This window comes from Engystomops pustulosus, chromosome 4 (genome assembly GCF_040894005.1).
Source record: "Engystomops pustulosus chromosome 4, aEngPut4.maternal, whole genome shotgun sequence".
Taxonomy (NCBI): Eukaryota; Metazoa; Chordata; class Amphibia; order Anura; family Leptodactylidae; genus Engystomops; species Engystomops pustulosus.
Window position 1 is genome coordinate 225,107,482 of NC_092414.1, and position 20,455 is coordinate 225,127,936.

General features: G+C 44.6%; 1 protein-coding gene across 2 annotated transcripts in view; it reads right to left on the minus strand.

The window, feature by feature from the left end:
• The window catches only part of LOC140125827 (erythropoietin-like), a 36,840-nt gene extending 20,152 nt beyond the window's left edge, over positions 1-16,688 (minus strand). Inside the window, exon 1 of one of the 2 annotated variants that reach the window (XM_072144698.1) lies at positions 15,261-16,688. In XM_072144698.1, coding sequence (XP_072000799.1) covers positions 15,261-15,273 — 13 coding nt within the window. In that variant the 5' untranslated portion in view covers positions 15,274-16,688. Of the gene's footprint in view, positions 1-501; positions 634-15,260 lie in introns of those variants that run through there. The other variant, XM_072144697.1, reaches the window with a different exon arrangement.
• Positions 16,689-20,455: the final 3,767 nt, after the last annotated feature.

The following is a 20,455-nucleotide window of genomic DNA, read 5'->3' on the forward strand; positions in this document are numbered from 1 at the left end:
GTGTTTCCCTTCCCACACTTATCCAGTGTATTTCGAGTCTTCAAGTAGTCGCCCCATGGTTTAGAGTGGGGGGGGGCTATAGGAAGGGACAGAGGTTGGGACAAGCTCAGGGCACACTATCCCCTGTCTTCTGTGTTACCCAACCCTAACAACAACAGTCACAAAATGCAGGTGTTCATCAATGAGGCTCAAGGTCATATCTGTATACCCCAGATATAGGAGTATCTGCCACGCCTACTCAGCAGGATGGTGCATGAAAGTGTCTGGAAAGAACTTAACTACGACCAAGACATGCACTGTGTCACCTTATCACTGGGAACATTTGTGTAAAGGCTTGGATACATAAGGCATGAACATGTATGTGTGGGGCACACATCCAAACATCTGACAAAATCTCAATGACAGTCAGATGGTTGTGTGCTGTATATGGGCTTCTATAGGATGGGTTTGTTTAGAACATCTGGGGTGGTAAATCAGCTCAGCTATCCCTAAAGCACTCACCAAGAGTCCTGCAGCTTTCCAGTAACAATCCCTCTGGCATCCAGGAGCAATAAATCCAGCAGCGGACAGTCCTTCAGCAGCATGTCCAACAGAACACTCTGACTTGGCCTGCAGGACATAGATAGCTCCTGTCAGCAAACTAGTGGCACAATAATAAAAGCCCCAGGCTGACTCAAAGGGTGACCTCCTAAGAGTATCATCCTACCAAAATGTGTCAGACTGTCCCCCACCTTCCAAACCTTCAAAGGTAACCTAGAAACCCATCTGTTTAGGATCATCTACAACCTGGAAAGAACTATGCCCCCTCACCTCGTGTCCCCATCTACCTCCCACATACATTGTGTTTCCACTTTGTTTCTTCATCTCCCCTCCATATAGGTTGTGACCTCACCTCGTGTCTTCATCTACCCTCCATATAGATTGTGAGCCCTCACCTCGTGTCTCCATCTCCCCTCCATATAAATTGTGTCCTCACCTCGTGTCTCCATCTACCCTCCATATAGATTGTGTCCTCACCTCGTGTCTCCATCTTCCCTCCATATAGATTGTGTCCTCACCTCGTGTCTCCATCTACCCTCCATATAGATTGTGTCCTCACCTCTTGTCTCCATCTACCCCCCTCCATATAGATTGTGTCCTCACCTCGTGTCTCCATCTCCCCTCCATATAGATTGTGTCATCAGCTCGTGTCTCCATCTCCCCTCCATATAGATTGTGTCCTCACCTTGTGTCTCCATCCTCCCTCCATATAGATTGTGTCCTCACCTCCTATCTCCATCTACCATCCATATAGATTGTGTCCTCACCTCGTGTCTCCATCTCCCCTCCATATAGATTGTGTCCTCACCTCGTGTCTCCATCTCCCATCCATATAGATTGTGTCCTCACCTCGTGTCTCCATCTTCCCTCCATATAGATTGTGTCCTCACCTCGTGTCTCCATCTCTCCTCCATATAGATTGTGTCCTCACCTCGTGTCTCCATCTCCCCTCCATATAGATTGTGTCCTCACCTGGTGTCTCCATCTTCCCTCCATATAGATTGTGTCCTCACCTCGTGTCTCCATCTACCCTCCATATAGATTGTGTCCTCACCTCGTGTCTCCATCTCCCCTCCATATAAATTGTGTCCTCACCTCGTGTCTCCATCTACCCTCCATATAGATTGTGTCCTCACCTCGTGTCTCCATCTTCCCTCCATATAGATTGTGTCCTCACCTCGTGTCTCCATCTACCCTCCATATAGATTGTGTCCTCACCTCTTGTCTCCATCTACCCCCCTCCATATAGATTGTGTCCTCACCTCGTGTCTCCATCTCCCCTCCATATAGATTGTGTCATCAGCTCGTGTCTCCATCTCCCCTCCATATAGATTGTGTCCTCACCTTGTGTCTCCATCCTCCCTCCATATAGATTGTGTCCTCACCTCCTATCTCCATCTACCATCCATATAGATTGTGTCCTCACCTCGTGTCTCCATCTCCCCTCCATATAGATTGTGTCCTCACCTCGTGTCTCCATCTCCCCTCCATATAGATTGTGTCCTCACCTCGTGTCTCCATCTTCCCTCCATATAGATTGTGTCCTCACCTCGTGTCTCCATCTCTCCTCCATATAGATTGTGTCCTCACCTCGTGTCTCCATCTCCCCTCCATATAGATTGTGTCCTCACCTGGTGTCTCCATCTTCCCTCCATATAGATTGTGTCCTCACCTCGTGTCTCCATCTACCCTCCATATAGATTGTGTCCTCACCTCGTGTCTCCATCTCCCCTCCATATAGATTGTGTCCTCACCTCGTGTCCCCATCCCCCCTCCATATAGATTGTGTCCTCACCTCGTGTCTCCATCTACCCTCCATATAGATTGTGTCCTCACCTCGTGTCTCCATCTCCCCTCCATATAGATTGTGTCCTCACCTCGTGTCTCCATCTACCCTCCATATAGATTGTGTCCTCACCTCGTGTCTCCATCTACCCCCCTCCATATAGATTGTGTCCTCACCTCGTGTCTCCATCTCCCCTCCATATAGATTGTGTCCTCACCTCCTGTCTCCATCTACCCTCCATATAGATTGTGTCCTCACCTCCTGTCTCCATCTACCCTCCATATAGATTGTGTCCTCACCTCGTGTCTCCATCTACCCTCCATATAGATTGTGTCCTCACCTCTTGTCTCCATCTACCCCCCTCCATATAGATTGTGTCCTCACCTCGTGTCTCCATCTCCCCTCCATATAGATTGTGTCCTCACCTCCTGTCTCCATCTACCCTCCATATAGATTGTGTCCTCACCTCGTGTCTCCATCTACCCTCCATATAGATTGTGTCCTCACCTCGTGTCTCCATCTACCCTCCATATAGATTGTGTCCTCACCTCGTGTCTCCATCTCCCCTCCATATAGATTGTGTCCTCACCTCGTGTCTCCATCTACCCTCCATATAGATTGTGTCCTCACCTCGTATCTCCATCTACCCTCCATATAGATTGTGTCCTCACCTCGTGCCTCCATCTTCCCTCCATATAGATTGTGTCCTCACCTCGTGTCTCCATCTACCCTCCATATAGATTGTGTCCTCACCTCGTGTCTCCATCTCCCCTCCATATAGATTGTGTCCTCACCTCGTGTCTCCATCTCCCCTCCATATAGATTGTGACCTCACCTCGTGTCTCCATCTACCCTCCATATAGATTGTGTCCTCACCTCGTGTCTCCATCTCCCCTCCATATAGATTGTGACCTCACCTCGTGTCTCCATCTACCCTCCATATAGATTGTGACCTCACCTCGTGTCTCCATCTCCCCTCCATATAGATTGTGTCCTCACCTCGTGTCTCCATCTACCCTCCATATAGATTGTGTCCTCACCTCGTGTCTCCATCTACCCTCCATATAGATTGTGTCCTCACCTCGTGTCTCCATCTCCCCTCCATATAGATTGTGTCCTCACCTCGTGTCTCCATCTACCCCCCATATAGATTGTGTCCTCACCTCGTGTCTCCATCTCCCCTCCATATAGATTGTGTCCTCACCTCGTGTCTCCATCTACCCTCCATATAGATTGTGTCCTCACCTCGTGTCTCCATCTCCCCTCCATATAGATTGTGTCCTCACCTCGTGTCTCCATCTACCCTCCATATAGATTGTGTCCTCACCTCGTGTCTCCATCTACCCTCCATATAGATTGTGTCCTCACCTCGTGTCTCCATCTCCCCTCCATATAGATTGTGTCCTCACCTCGTGTCTCCATCTACCCCCCATATAGATTGTGTCCTCACCTGGTGTCTCCATCTACCCTCCATATAGATTGTGACCTCACCTCATGTCTCCATCTCCCCTCTATATAGATTGTGTATAGAGCAATGAGAGACTGAAAGCTAAAGTTAAAGCAAGCAGTAAAAAAGTAATCTCCGTACAACTTCTTTATCCACGACACGTGTTGCCTGGCCTAGATGAGGAATGTTTCCCTGAAGTCCTGGCTATTTCCAGACAAACCAATGAGATTAAAGGCATATGACATAGATGTAGTATGTTTAACCCCTAATATTAGTTACCCAATGCTGTAACACTGGTAATTCCTAGAAAAATGCGAGTTTGCAGTTTTCTGAAGGAAGATAAGACAACAAAGCTTGGTGAGCTCTGAGCGAGGTGATGAAACCTGCAGAGGCTCAAGGCCGTCCTGCAGATACGGATCTCATTGCTCTGAATGTACAGTCATAGTGCATGTCCATGAGATAGACACCAATCTGTATAAGCATGTCTTGTATGTTACACTGCGAGATAATAGGACTGTGTGCATGTCAAGTAGCCAGATATTCTCCTGGGGAATACTGCATAGACCTCTCCCAAACTTGTCCTTAACTTATCGACTAAGGTCAAAACTTTTTCCTAGAAGTTCCACAAAAAATCTTATTGTGCTCATTTCTACACCATACTAGAAAATAATAATAGATAATTTTACAGTAAAGTTCTTGTACCTCGACTATCTGAGGGAGGGGCAGAGCTTCACATGGAGAAATATGGTCATCAGACCCCAAGTGGCTTAAGTGACCAATTCATAAACTCCTGTGAGCTTGGTCCTAATGACGGCTACTAGTGAGTCCTGTACACGTAACACATATAAAAGTAAGCACATACAAATGATGTACAAATACATGGTTGTCCCATCTTTGTGTTTGGAGATTCATGTTGGGGCTAACCAGTGATTGCTTCCTTGAAATTAGGGGCAAGGTAGGGGTATATTAAAGGCAACCGTAAATGCCTAAAAGACGATTCTATAAAATGGGAAACCCCCACATTAAGTCCAGTTAATATAAGGTGATTTACGTACATATAAACTGAAATATATGCACAATCCTGACTGCTTTGTGCCATATGGGATGTGTGGGACTGCTGAAGCATTGTGGAGATGATCCTTCCTCGTCTAGTACAATAGACTATTGGTGGATTTTGTACGGTGTCCCAGTCTTGGGTACAAGCCCTTGCTTTATGCTGATGACTCGTGCTTGCTCTATACTGGATATGTTCTGACTGATACTACTCGCCCTGTATGCTGTATGTATTGTTCTGTGTATAATATGCTTATATTGTGTTGTACAGTCATCCGTTGGACATGTTCCAGTTGGCATGAGCGCAGGCCATGAATAGTTTTGCTATTTTTAATCTCCAGGCATTTTACATCTGCTGGCAGTGTGCCTGGGGTCTGACTGCTCTTCTCTAAACTGAAAACTTTAGTCCTTGATACTTGTCAGCGAAAAAAGGGGAAGACACTTATGAGGTGACTGATCACTGAGGGAATGTGCTGCTTACTTGTGCTTTCTGCTGAATTTACCTGAAAATGAATGCACTTGCTGAATTCATGTGTTAGGAGCTGTGAGCGTTTTCACGGTTAGACTGGCGATCACTATCTGCGGTACGTGTAATCTAGAGAGTACATGGCATTCCCTCAGAGGATACACACACAAATGTCCCCAGCAGGACCAGTATAAGTGCTATCAGTGTGCCAATAAGTGCTCCGCAACCTAGACTGAAGGCATGAACTACCCGTATCTTTAAGTAAAACACATTGGCACCTTAATGCCGCGCTAAAACCTCTTATCAACCAACTTATGAATAAAACAGATCACAACTCTTGCTTCGTGCAAAAAGCTTGCAGCTTTATTATCTCCGTACAACAAAGGCTTAAGGCACTTGAATTTTATATTTGTCTCCACGTGCTCGGGCGCTGTATGCGAGCTTGACTCCCAGCTAACAAGTCGGCCAGCCAAGCCTTCTCCAACACATTTCTCACTTTCCGCCAGCTGCGACTTAAGAGATAAACAAGAAAACTTCGTAAATTAACATAAAACAACAAGAAATATAACACAGGGAGGAGGGTAGGCCGCTTCGGTGCCGACTTTGCCCAAGAGGTAGATGATAGGGAAACAGGGGCTTATAATACCCCACGTAAACAAGGCGTGGGAACATGGTGAGCTAGACAAAGGGGGATGGATGGTACCCCAAAACAAGCCCGCCTCCCCCATCCATCACATTAAGGTGAGAACAGCCAATATACACTCTTATTCACCCAAAACTACCCCCAGCCTCCAGTCCCAGGGCACCTTCCTTAATTAGTCAGGGGTACCCTCCATCCTTTACACTGTGTGCTGCCATGTTATCCACAAATACAAGACTCGTTCAGGCCGCCACAGGGCTACAGACAAGATTAGTTCTATAGGTTTATTCTTAAAGGGAACCTGTTCCCCACCCACTAAACGACCAGTTCTGTAGATCACCATAAGAGAGCATCACAAGAGCATCCAGAGAGTGTCACAATGGGCAGAGAGAGTCGGGTGTTATAAGTCGGGGAGAACCTGTACATGGTGCCCCACATTTACTAATAACAGTGCAGTCTGTACTATGTGTAGTTTGCAAGGAGCACCAGATTCAGGATTTCTGGTGCACGTTATTCATGAATCTGGCGCCCCCTCCACTGCCTCAACAGAGTGCACCACGTTTTTTTTGGTGCACCTTTAACGTGGGGTGTGCAAAACATTTCTGTTGGACTTTGCATGATAAATGTGGTGCATCATTTTAGTGCAGATATTTATGTTGTATAAAGAATCGTGCAACCGCGACACAAATGTGCCGAGGACACTTCTTAAATACCTGTGCAAGCAGTTAGCACTGATATGAACGTGCAAAGAACGACAGAAAACTGTAGCTTAGTAAATGTGGGCCAGAGTCTGGCACCATGTGACAGTAATAGGTGTAAGTAAGTAACAATATGTTGCCAATCATAGTTACCCCCACATCAGTATATTCCAGCCACAGATGTATCTATAAAAGTGTCAGCCACATATAGGGAAAGCTTGTTTCTTGTTACATGTTCCTGATTTTTACCTTTAGCCCTTCAGATAGCATTACAAAAATCACCCCCCCCCCTCTTTGTTCCAGAGACCCCATGTTCTCTCTGTTAGGGGTAAATTGTGGTGTCAGATGCTTTGATGGGAAGTATAATGTTGCAGTGCTAATCTTCTCGCCAAATTTGACAGCTGGTAAAATCACTTGGCCTCACCTCTTACCATCTACTCTGGGAGTCGTTTTTTCACATGTGCATTTTCCACATTGTTATTTTGTGACTTTTGAAATGTTACACGTAACCCCTTAAAGGAAATCTACCATCACAATCCATCCAGATAAACCAGGAACACTTGCTCATAGATCCAGGCACTGTTATCCGTGGCCTCCCTCCTTCTAAAATCAACCTGTCCCTGGTATATTATGCTTAATTTAAATGGAAGTGTCAACACGCACTGAACTGTTACTGTCTTTAACAGACTGAACCCTTTCCATACATAACGGGTGAGCACTCTCCAGACATGACGGGGGAGCCCTCTCCATGCATGACGGGGGAGCCCTCTCCATGCATGACGGGGGAGTCCTCTCCATGCATGACGGGGGAGTCCTCTCCATGCATGACGGGGGAGTCCTCTCCATGCATGACGGGTGAGCCCTCTCCATACATGACGGGTGAGCCCTCTCCATACATGACGGGTGAGCTCTCTCCATGCATGACGGGGGAGCCCTCTCCAGAAAAGACGGGTGAAATATTGAAGCTATATCCATGAATGTATAGAACATCCTGCATGCTCTGATGTGGATAAAACATGAGGTTATTCTGCTGCTACTTGCATCATAAATAACTATAAGGCTTGGACTTCATTCTGCGCACATTGTTATAGTGTGTGAAATGAGGCTACCACACATTGGGGCACATTTACTTACCCGGTCCAGTCGCGATCCAGCGGCGGGTTCTCCGACGCTGATTCGGGTTCTGCCGGGATTCACTAAGGTCCGTGCGCCGATATTCACCAGGTGTCGCTGCTGCGCCAAGGTCCGCTGGAGTTCACCTGCTTTTTTCTGGTGTATGTGAGTGCTTGATCTTGCGACACAAATGGCTTTTTAAATTCTGCGGTTTTTCCGAATCCTTCGGGTTGTCCGGTGGCCACGCCCCCGATTTCTGTCGCGCGAAAGTCGGCGCGATTGCGCCAAAAAACGATCGCGTGCGCCACAATCCCGTGAAATACAGCGCAAAGAGGAAATATTCGGGAAAAACCCGACGGATTCGCGGCTGCGGGCCCTTAGTAATTGTGCCCCATTATGTATTTCACAGACAGTGCACATGCGTTTGCTTAAGGCTTTCAAGTCAGTAAAATAAATGCAACTCTAAACATTGATCTAAACCTGTTGCGACGCAAACTGACAACGGGAATTGTGTGAACTGGGTTGTGAGGTTTTGTGGTCCCTTAATGTGCCCGGTATAAGTATAGATTGTGGCAATGACTGTGAAAGCTGAGGAAACGTGGTATTCATAAGGCACGCATAGGATGTTCTCTGGGACAGGGTGAAAGGGTCAGAAAGAGGAAGTCAAACGAACACGTTCGAAACAATTACTCAGCAAGAAGGAAAGATCCACACGTGTCACACTTGGTGTAATATCTCTGCATTTTTTTCCAAGGAACTGGGGACAGCCATCTGGAAACACATTTAACAAGCAGCACAAGCACCGGAGATAAAGACTAATGATGGATGGCAAGAAGCCACCTGCTTAGAGGGCATGTCCACAGGGGAATGTGTGCAAAGTATAAGAGAGATTTCCGATGCCCAAAAAAATATTTATGGCATATGAATGAAAGTTGGGTCATTGAAGTTGCATCCTGGGAGACACGGACACCACACCAGTCATTTATAGCATATGTGGATATCCGTGCTGGGAAAAACTCTTCATTCCAGTGGCCTGGACAGTTGCCAGAGGTCAATACCATTGAACTTGTGATGATATAGCAGAAAGTTACTTAGAGAAGTCGACCATTGCAATCCGTCTCATTGCAAATTTTAGAAGTGTCAGCAGGAATAAGCTTCCTAATCAAACTCTGTAAGAACTAACCGCAAGAAACCGGGTAAAAGGGGGGCAGCAAAGATACTTGCACTTATACTGCATGAATGATGGTGATGCCATTCTAAAAGCAGCACCCTGCTGTACATCATGCCACCATGCAATGGGGGAGATTATACAGTTTGGCATTTTGAGCGTGAGTCTTTCCCTCAGTGTACTTCACACCAGTAGATCTCTTAGTATATCCGGTGTTTAAACTGTAGGTTCTCTTCGGGAGACTATAGTAAATACGGCTCACCAGACCGCCCCTTCAAGCCCATTTTCTGAGAAAGTGGCAGGTGAGTCGGAACCCGAAAAAAGTTGCAATGTCTGGCGTGCAACTTTTTTTTAACTGTATACTGTATGTGTACCTGCATACAGCAACACCTCCAGGTCATAAATAAACTAATAGTCATAGATAATAAAACAGTACAGTTCTCAGCAGCCAGTAACTAAAAGCAACATATCAAAGTTAATTCTACCATCATACAGTGCACAAATTTCCATGTAACGATACTACTATATCTCATTGCTCACAAATTCTACTGCCAATAAGCAACAAAAATGCAAATGTCACAGCAATCAAGTGGCAACACGTGGCCATGAAGTATAGAAGAGGACAAAGTGCAACATAAGAGGAACATGGAATACAAAGCTGGACTGGGCTAGATAGAAAGCCTCTTCAACTATTAACCAATTGGACAAGTAATTTAATAGACGTATGGGGGCTTATTTACTAAGGGTCCTGCGGATCACACGTTTGTTGGATATTCCGACGTTTTCGGATTTGCGCCCCTGTGACAGGTATTTAGAAGGGGATTGTGCTGCACGCGATCAAGGGGGCGGGCCGTCGGAAGATCTGACTGATTCGGACAAACCGCAGGATTTAACTTTAAAATTGTGTCGCAACCAATGCCCTTACATGCACCAGGAAGAAGAAGGTGAACCCAGGGACCTGAGTGGGGAAGCGACACATGCAGGATATCGGACGCACGATCTTTGTGAATTTGCGTCGGAGTGCATGATCGTAGGACACTCCATATCCCGGGAAAGTAAATGTGCCCCCTAGTGTTACTATATTGTGTTTCTATGAGATTCTGGACAAGAACATAACTGGACTAGAACATCAGCAGAAGAGCAGTTAGGGATCCAAAGTGAGAAACCTTGGATTATATCAGGAGTGTAGCCAGCAATAACCAGTAGTCATGTAGTACTACAAATATATGCAATGACTTGGAACAGAAAGAGTTGGAACACGTTGGCTTAGAGCAAGGTCCACAGGAACAAAACCGTATCAGAAACTGCTCTGTGAACTGTACACTTAGCTTTCGGCAAATAAATGAGGCAACTAGCATAAACATATTTGGTTCTAGATGAACCCTTTAGAAACTGCATAATCAGAGCTGAGGACCATTGCTTTGCTGTATCCTCAGGGTATGGTCAGAACATCAGAACAGCTAATGTAGAAAGACAGGTCAACAGAGTCAGATTGCATCCTGGCAGAGATGGATAACAATACCAGAACACCTTGTGTAATCATCAGCCCTGTGGAGAACATAAACTATGCTGCCATATCACACATTATTACCACTTCTGCACTCCCTGTATTCATATAATAATCTACATAACATTAAGTACTATCTGTACTATGTGGAAATGATACATACTACCAGCTCACAGAGCATACTTTAGAACCTCCCGACATTTTTTATACTAGAGATAGATATTACCACACAGAAATTTACTGCAACTAATAAAAAGGCAGAACAAGTGTTGTATCCGAGGGCTTGAGGCTGTGAAATGCAGGGAGTAGAATCACATATACGGCTGCCTGGGCTCCAAGGGGGAGTTGTGAATTTGGAGTGCACTAAGGTCCTCATTAGGGATGGGGTTTGGGTTTGACAAGTTCAGCAGTACATCTACAGCTTTCTGAACCTAAACTTTTAGCTGAAGTTTGTGTTTGGGGACCCAAACATTTAATCTCTGACATGGACTAATGTTACAAACAAATGTTACATTATGTGAAATAACAGAAACAGCACATTAATACAACATCCATCTATCAATCTATGGACTACTCCGCTGAGCCGGCACTAAACAAAAGGGTAACTGAGACTCCATGTCCCAAACAGGACCGAAATCTTACCAAAGACCCTTTTCAAGCACAGTCTGAAATTTTACAAAGTTGCACTGCAGTAAATTTTACTTTAACTTTTTTGAGAGATCTGCAAAAGTAGCACTGTCATAGTTTCTCTATTCTGTACAACTTTCTTAATTTCAGTCAGTGTGAGTCAAAGTATGACAAAGAGAGATTCTGTTCCCTTTCCAATAACGCTCAGTCACGTTATCATTACTGATGAGCACATGGACATATGATGCTGAGCTGTTTTTACAGGACGCTGAAGTTGTTCTTTGGCTGGGTGGGGGATGAAGGGGGTTGCCCCAAAAACAGGACATTGCTTTCCATAGTTTGGATCTCAATAGGCAACACAGACAGAATTATAATAAGTCTGATATCTATATACACTCACCGGCCACTTTATTAGGTACCCCATGCTAGTAACGGGTTGGACCCCTTTTGCCTTCAGAACTTCCCTTAATTCTTTGTGGCATAGATACAACAAGGTGCTGGAAGCTCCTCAGAGATTTTGCTCCATAGTGACATGATGGCATCACACAGTTGCCGCAGATTTGTCGGCTGCACATCCATGATGCGAATCTCCCGTTCCACCACATCCCAAAGATGCTCTATTGGATTGAGATCTGGTGACTGTGGAGGCCATTTGTGTCCAGTGACCTCATTGTCATGTTCAAGAAACCAGTCTGAGATGATTCCAGCTTTATGACATGGCGCATTATCCTGCTGAAAGTAGCCATCAGATGTTACAGGGTACATTGTGCTCATAAAGGGATGGACATGGGCAGCAACAACACCATGACACCACCACCACCACCACCAGCCTGAGCCGCTGATACAAGGCAGGATGGATCCATGACACCAGCACCACCAGCCTGAGCCGCTGATACAAGGCAGGATGGATCCATGACACCAGCACCACCAGCCTGAGCCGCTGATACAAGGCAGGATAGATCCATGACACCACCAGCACCAGCCTGACCCGCTGATACAAGGCAGGATGGATCCATGACACCAGCACCACCAGCCTGAGCCGCTGATACAAGGCAGGATGGATCCATGACACCCCCAGCCTGAGCCGCTGATACAAGGCAGGATGGATCCATGACACCACCACCAGCCTGACCCGCTGATACAAGGCAGGATGGATCCATGACACCAGCACCACCAGCCTGAGCCGCTGATACAAGGCAGGATGGATCCATGACACCACCACCACCAGCCTGAGCCGCTGATACAAGGCAGGATGGATCCATGACACCACCACCACCAGCCTGACCCGCTGATACAAGGCAGGATGGATCCATGACACCACCACCACCAGCCTGAGCCGCTGATACAAGGCAGGATGGATCCATGACACCACCACCACCAGCCTGACCCGCTGATACAAGGCAGGATGGATCCATGACACCACCACCACCAGCCTGACCCGCTGATACAAGGCAGGATGGATCCATGACACCACCACCACCAGCCTGACCCGCTGATACAAGGCAGGATGGATCCATGCTTTCATGTTGTTGACGCCAAATTCTGACCCTACCATCCGAATGTCGCAGCAGAAATCGAGACTCATCAGACCAGGCAACGTTTTTCCAATCTTCTACTGTCCAATTTCGATGACTTGTGCAAATTGTAGCCTCAGTTTCCTGTTCTTAGCTGAAAGGAGTGGCACCCGGTGTGGTCTTCTGCTGCTGTAGCCCATCTGCCTCAAAGTTCGACGTACTGTGCGTTCAGAGATGCTCTTCTGCCTACCTTGGTTGTAACGGGTGGCGTTTTGAGTCACTGGGGCAAATTTACTTACCCGGTCCATTCGCGTTCCAGCGGCGGCTTCTCCGCTCTGGATTCGGGTCCGGCCGGGATTTAATAAGGTAGTTCTTCCGCCGTCCACCAGGTGGCGCTGCTGCGCTGAAAGTAAACTCATCGCGCCGGAATGCACCGAGCTGGACCAGGTGAAGGTAAGCGGTCCTTATGCGACACATTTTCGGTTTTTAAATGCGGCGGTTTTTCCGAATACGTCGGGTTTTCGTTCGGCCACGCCCCCCGATTTCCGTCGCGCGCATGCCAGCGCCGATGCGCCACAATCCGATCGCGTGCGCCAAAATCCCGGGGCAATTTAAGTACAAGCGGCGCAAAACGGAAATATTCGGGTAACACGTCGGGAAAACGCGAATCGGGCCCTTAATAAATGACCCCCACTGTTGCCTTTCTATCAGCTCGAACCAGTCTGCCCATTCTCCTCTGACCTCTGGCATCAACAAGGCATTTCCGCCCACAGAACTGCCGCTCACTGGATGTTTTTTTTTTTTTGGACCATTCTCTGTAAACCCTAGAGATGGTTGTGCGTGAAAATCCCAGTAGATCAGCAGTTTCTGAAATACTCAGACCAGCCCTTCTGGCACCAACAACCATGCCACGTTCAAAGGCCAAAAATCACCTTTCTTCCCCATACTGATGCTCGGGAGAACTGCAGGAGATTGTCTTGACCATGTCTACATGCCTAAATGCACTGCCGCCATGTGATTGGCTGATTAGAAATTAAGTGTTAACGAGCAGTTGGACAGGTGCACCTAATAAAGTGGCTGGTGAGTGTACACTGATAACAAGCACGTGACTATAATACTTATACATTCTGATAATAGTCACATGACTATAATACTGATATATTCTGATAATAGTCACATGACTATAATACTGATAATAATCACATGACTATAATACTGATATATGCTGATAATAATCACATGACTATAATACTGATATACACTGATAATAATCACATGACTATAATACTGATATATACTGATAATAATCACATGACTATAATACTGATATACACTGATAATAATCACATGACTATAATACTGATATACACTGATAATAATCACATGACTATAATACTGATATACACTGATAATAATCACATGACTATAATACTGATATACACTGATAATAATCACATGACTATAATACTGATGTATACTGATAATAATCACATGACCATAATACTGATATACACTGATAATAATCACATGACTATAATACTGATATACACTGATAATAACCACATGACTGTAATACTGATATACACTGATAATAATCACATGACTATAATACTGATATATACTGATAATAATCACATGACTATAATACTGATATACACTGATAATAATCACATGACTATAATACTGACAACAAGCACATGACTATAATACTGACATATACTGATAATAATCACATGACTATAATACTGATATACACTGATAATAATCACATGACTATAATACTGATATACACTGATAATCACATGACTATAATACTGATATATACTGATAATAATCACATGACTATAATACTGATATACACTGATAATCACATGACTATAATACTGATATATACTGATAACAATCACATGATTATAATACTGATATATACTGATAATAATCACATGACTATAATACTGATATATACTGATAATAATCACATGACTATAATACTGATATACACTGATAATAATCACATGACTATAATACTGATATATACTGATAATAATCACATGACTATAATACTTATATACACTGATAATAATCACATGACTATAATACTGATATACACTGATAATAATCACATGACTATAATACTGATATATACTGATAATAATCACATGACTATAATACTGATATACACTGATAATAATCACATGACTATAATACTGATATACACTGATAATAATCACATGACTATAATACTGATATACACTGATAGTAATCACATGACTATAATACTGATATACACTGATAATAATCACATGACTATAATACTGATATACACTGATAATAATCACATGACTATAATACTGATATACACTGATAATAATCACATGACTATAATACTGATATACACTGATAATAATCACATGACTATAATACTGATATACACTGATAATGATCACAGTACTCTGTAATCATACCACAGCACAATGATATGTTCTAAGGAGTCATATCAGTCATTATGGTGCAGGACACAGGTGATCTCATCACTCACATGGATGTATATTATTACCCCGTCATCTGCCTCTCATAGCACGGGTTGGTTAGGCACCGCCAGCCCATTCTGTCAGCCAGTGCTTGGAGGCTTTAATACTTGTGTTTTATTTACCTGACCCATGCCAAAGCTTTGCACAATCATACTGTAATAATTACCTACCAGTCACACCCATATCCAAATCTTCACATGTAGGGGGTCCGCATTTTCCATCTCAATAGATGGTGAGTAACCTTCAAACAAAATAAATCCAAGATGATCCTTATTATAAACATCCACGGAGGGTAAGTATCTCCTTCACGTCGCCAATTTATTTAACTCCAGTAAATATGTTCTGATACCACTTGAGAGGTTCTTCTGATGGTGCACGTTCCTGGCTTTCAGGGGGGGAATGTAGCGTGCAGGACAGACAGCCACGGTTAATATTTCACCAGCAGATGGAACTGGGAGAAAGGTGCAGAGGGGATGTGATTTAGAGTCCTTTTCCCAATTTATATATGTGTCTGTAAGGGAGGATTTCCTGAACAAAGAAAAAACTGACTATCCAGAAGGAAGTAGGCAATGCAGAAGTCATCACGTCAGCTCCCCCGTGAGACTTATCGGTCTATATATACACTCATACGCAGACATTATAGATTGTTATGTTACCTACAGTCTTATGTACTAAGTTATCACTCATTAGGGATATCATAGAAAGCAGAAGAGGAATGGGGAACCTATACTGTATTACAAAATGCATCCTTTGTGAGAAAGTACATAGGAGCTGTGCATCCTACAGCGATCGTTGACTATGAGGATGTCGGAGTTCATGCAGTAACAGATATATCTCCCTCTGTGCCCTACAAGCAATTCTCTAGTCACACTTCTGAGAGAGTGTAGAACTCATTATTATACACAGAATACACAACAGACGGACAGATAAAGATAAAGAAGGATAGACACTTATCCATAGGAGCTTGCGATATACACCGAGGCAGGAGAATCACATCCATGGCTCAGGTTACGGTAAGTTTTACCCTTTATAAACAGTTGGTGTTAGGTTAATTTCAGAGCCTGTGTGTATAACAAATATTTTGTGTGTTTTACTTCCACAAATTGGGAGTTTAGAATATCGAGAACAAGAGAAATGAAGAAAGTATGTTCTGGAGATCAGAGAGAATGTGTAGGAGAGCTTCTCCATCATAAGAATAACCCGTTATGGACCTGTTAGAGATGGGTACTCTGCATCCAATCTTAGGACTCAATGGAAGAGTGGGAATCTGTGAGCTTGGTCACCCAGGAGGTTCTCTGAAAGGCACAGCAAACCCTAATGTTCTTCCCGGACAGTTAGACTGGACATGAAATTATTTATTGAAATGCATTGTATCCAAGTAAAGAACTTGAAGAAATGAACAATCCCAAGGTTCCAAAGATTTACCAGATAAGTCAGAAGGCAGCGGCAATGCTTCTCCTTATGGTTCTGATGTCCTGGGTGGTTCTTCTTCTCTAGGACTGTCCACTCCAACAGAAAAAATTCTGATGGTCTGTAAGAGCTGAGAGCACAAGTGACATGTTCAGCGAGACCCATACAACATTGGATGACATTGCTTCATGAATCGATGTGCCCATGAGCCAGGACAGTGCAGGCAGAATGAGGAGGTGAGATCAAGGATACAAATGAGTTTTTCTAAGCCGCAGCTGCACATGTCAGTAGTCAATCATAGTAAATGTTAGTCAAAGATAGCTCAGCTAAAGGTCTGTCCTAAAAATTACAGATCACAATATATAGCACTTGTCAAGCACACGGTATAGCTTATTTATGATACTAAAGGAGCTTGTATGCAGTCTCCACCAGCACGCTTGTCCATGGAAAATAATATTGTTTGGACGTTGAACATGCTTCCTGTTTCATGCGTTTTGCACTTGTTTGCATTACTTGCACTGTTCTTTTAACTCTAAAGTATTAATAATGGCTGAGAAACAACTTGAAGCTGAAAAGTTTCCTAGATCCTTCAAAAGAAATTGGAGTTGTAGTTAAATAAATCATATAGAAATCAGTCTGCTAAATACAGTAGTGCAGTTGGTATTAGTTGTAGTGAGAGACAAATGGGAACATGTATCAGGGCTTGTTCACCTGAAAGCTTGAGCACTAGCCCAGGAATTGTGTCTGTTACTCCTCTAATGCCACCGCCATACCAAGCTTTTGGGGTGGGACGCGGCCATTGGGAGTCGTTCTGAACCTGCGCACTCACTATAGCCTTCGATGGTTCAAGGTGTTCCGTCACTAGTTAACAGTGCAATTCTATGCTATAAACCCAGATAGGGACTCTGTTTTTCTGAATGTCTGTGCCTGAAAATTCACCCAAAACTCCAAGGTACTAAGTTACAAGAAAGGTTCTAAAGCACCGGCAAGCAAGATCCCAAATCCAGTGTAGCGATTCTGTGGCCGAAGCAGGTTACAGCCACCACAGGCGAAGTGTTAAGTCTATTTGATAACCTCATATTATAAGAAATATTTTGGTGGGGAAGCAAGAATGTCAGGAGCAGAAAATATGAAAGGGTTATGCGTGGTACCTGGAGATTGGGGCAGATATATGTATGGAGATGGCAGCTTCTTAATGTTATGTATTTCAGGTGAATTAGATGTCAGGTGGTTGCTTAAAGACATCACAAATATATTGTAAAGGAAATATGTTTTCCAGATTGGGAAAAATATGACTAGGTGCTATCGTGAAACATGATCATCAAACTTGACTTTCAAAAAACCTAGTGACATGAGTGAGACAGTAAAGACTCCCAGCTGTGGAAAGCGCTGGTTCTACGGTTTTACATCTCATCAGCACAGTGTAGGAAACTAGCCAACCTCCCATCCCTACACTGTGCTGATGGCATGGCTTTTATGCATGCAAAGGTGGTCTTTAATGGCTAATTCTCATTAAAGCGTCACCTCCATTTATACCAAGCTATCAGCACCCCCAGGTAGGGTATGAAATGTGATTTCTAGAATTACCTGTTCTATGTGGAAGCCCGCCTGTATGTCATGAAAATGATCATATTCTGTCATAGAATATTCAGGCTCAGAGGGTGAGCATCAATTAAGACATTACTGCATGCTCTACAGCAGCTAATATCAGATTAAAGAAGGCCATTTTATCTTTACAAACATAAGGCTAGTGGATATAGGAAAATAAATTCATTGTTGGGAATGTGAGCTACTGATAAAGATCCAATTCCCGCATTTTACTTTAACTGCCTGTATCTACTGCTCGTTAGCTCACACAATCATGATTTGAAAGATGAGTTTCTCTTTGGGCCACATTCATACGACTGTTGTGGGGACATATATCATGGACGGATATATTCCCTCTTGGACAGCTATGGCAACCCAGCGGCGGTACGGTGCCACACACGAGGAAAAGATAGAGCAGGATCTTCCCCAACAACATCCGATGCATGAGATGCTGGGCATGAGATGCCAGCTGGAAATGTATCAGGAAGTTGAAGCAGGATAAGAAGAGAGACCAACGAGCCTGTCTTGGATTGAGATGCTGGGCAGTCTGGAGGTACAGGGGATTTTTGTGATCAATATAGACACTGACTGGATGATGAGCTCCCTCTTGAAGTTAACGCCACTGTTCTGAAGCAAGTTTAATGGCCAGAAGCTCCCAATCACCAATAGAGTAGTTCCTGCAGCTGAAAAGGTCTTGGAGAAGAACCCACAGGTTAGAGTTCGGCCTTTGGGCCCCTTCTGAGTGAGAATAGCTCTAACACCAACGTTTGAGGCGTCAACCTCTAGCAGGGACGGTTTCACAGTATTAGGCTGAGACGGGTGAGAACGGAAGCAGATGAAAAGGCAGACTTCAGCTTAGAGAAAGCTCCTCCAGCCACCGGTGGCCAGAGTTTAGGATTGGCGTTCTTCTTGGTCAGCACCACAATGGGAGATACCAAGGAGGAGAAATGCGGAATAAACTGCCGGTAGTAATTGGTGAAGCCCAGGAACCTCTACATAGCCCAACTCCATCTCAAATCCATCTCCTTAAGTGCCTTGTTAGAGATAATATATCCTAGGAATGGGAGACTCTTCTGATGGAATTGGCACTTCTCAAACTTGGCATATAGGCAATTTGCCCTTAGGCGCCTGAGAACTTGCCGTACATGGACCTGATAGGACTCAGCAGGAACACCAGGATATTGTCTAGATAGACCACGACACAGGTATAAAGTAAGTTTCTGAAACTGTCCTTGACAAACTCCTGGAACCAAAGTCCAAAGGGCATAACAAGGTACTGACGCCCATCTCGAGTATTGAAGGTGGTCTTTCATTCATTGTTATATCCACCCCGCAGATCCAACTTGGTGAAAACCTTGGCACCACGTAGACGATCAAACAGTTCCGTGATCAGGGGTAGTAAGTAGCAGTTTTTCAATGTGACTTTATTGAGACCACAGTAATTGATGGACGGACAGAGAGAACCATTCTCCTTGGCCACAAAGAAGAATACCACACTGGTAGGATAAGAAGACTTGCATATAAAGCCCTTCTGCAGGTTCTGCTTCAACATAGACACGGTTTCTGGAACAGATAGGGGATAAACTCGACCCCATGGAGATGTGGCATCAAGTTTATTGGGCATTCATAGGGTCGGTGTGGTGGCAGGGTCTCCGCTTGTCTTTCTGAAAAGACATCCGCAAAGACTTTTTATGAAGCTGGGAGACCCTCCAATGGCTCCTCCAAGAGACCAAGATGGACACAGGATGAGTGGCAAACAGTGTGACTGGCATTTTCGGTCCCCAGTGAAGAACCTCGCTCGCCTGCCAGTTGAGCACCGGTGGTTGGCGTTGCAACCACGGAAGGCCCAACAGGATGAAAGACATGGACCCGGGTAGCACATAAAAAGACAGTCTTTCCTTGTGCAATGCACCGACTTGCAGAAACAGAGGCTTAGTGCGGTACCGGATCAGAGAGGATTTGGCCACTGACAGAGGAGATGACCAGTGGCTTCTCGAGACGGACCATAGGAAGATGATGATGGGAGACCAGGGCAGCATCCACGAAGTTTCCTACAGAGCCGGAGTAGAGAAGGTTTGATTCTCCCAAGAATCATAGGTGTGTGCGCTTCCCGGACATTGTGGACGGACTTGACAAGTCTGAAGAAATTGCTCTGGGTTGGCACAATGGAGGATGTCAATCTGAATGGCCAGAGAGATTAGACCACTCAGCATGGACGGCAAGTTACGTGCAGACAGTTTGTCTTTAATCTGTCCTGAAAGTCCTTTTTTAAAGGATGTGACCATGGTGGCATCATTCCAGGCTAGCTCAGAAGCCAGGGTATGGAACTGTACCGTATAGTCACCGACAGATGAGTCCTCTTGACACA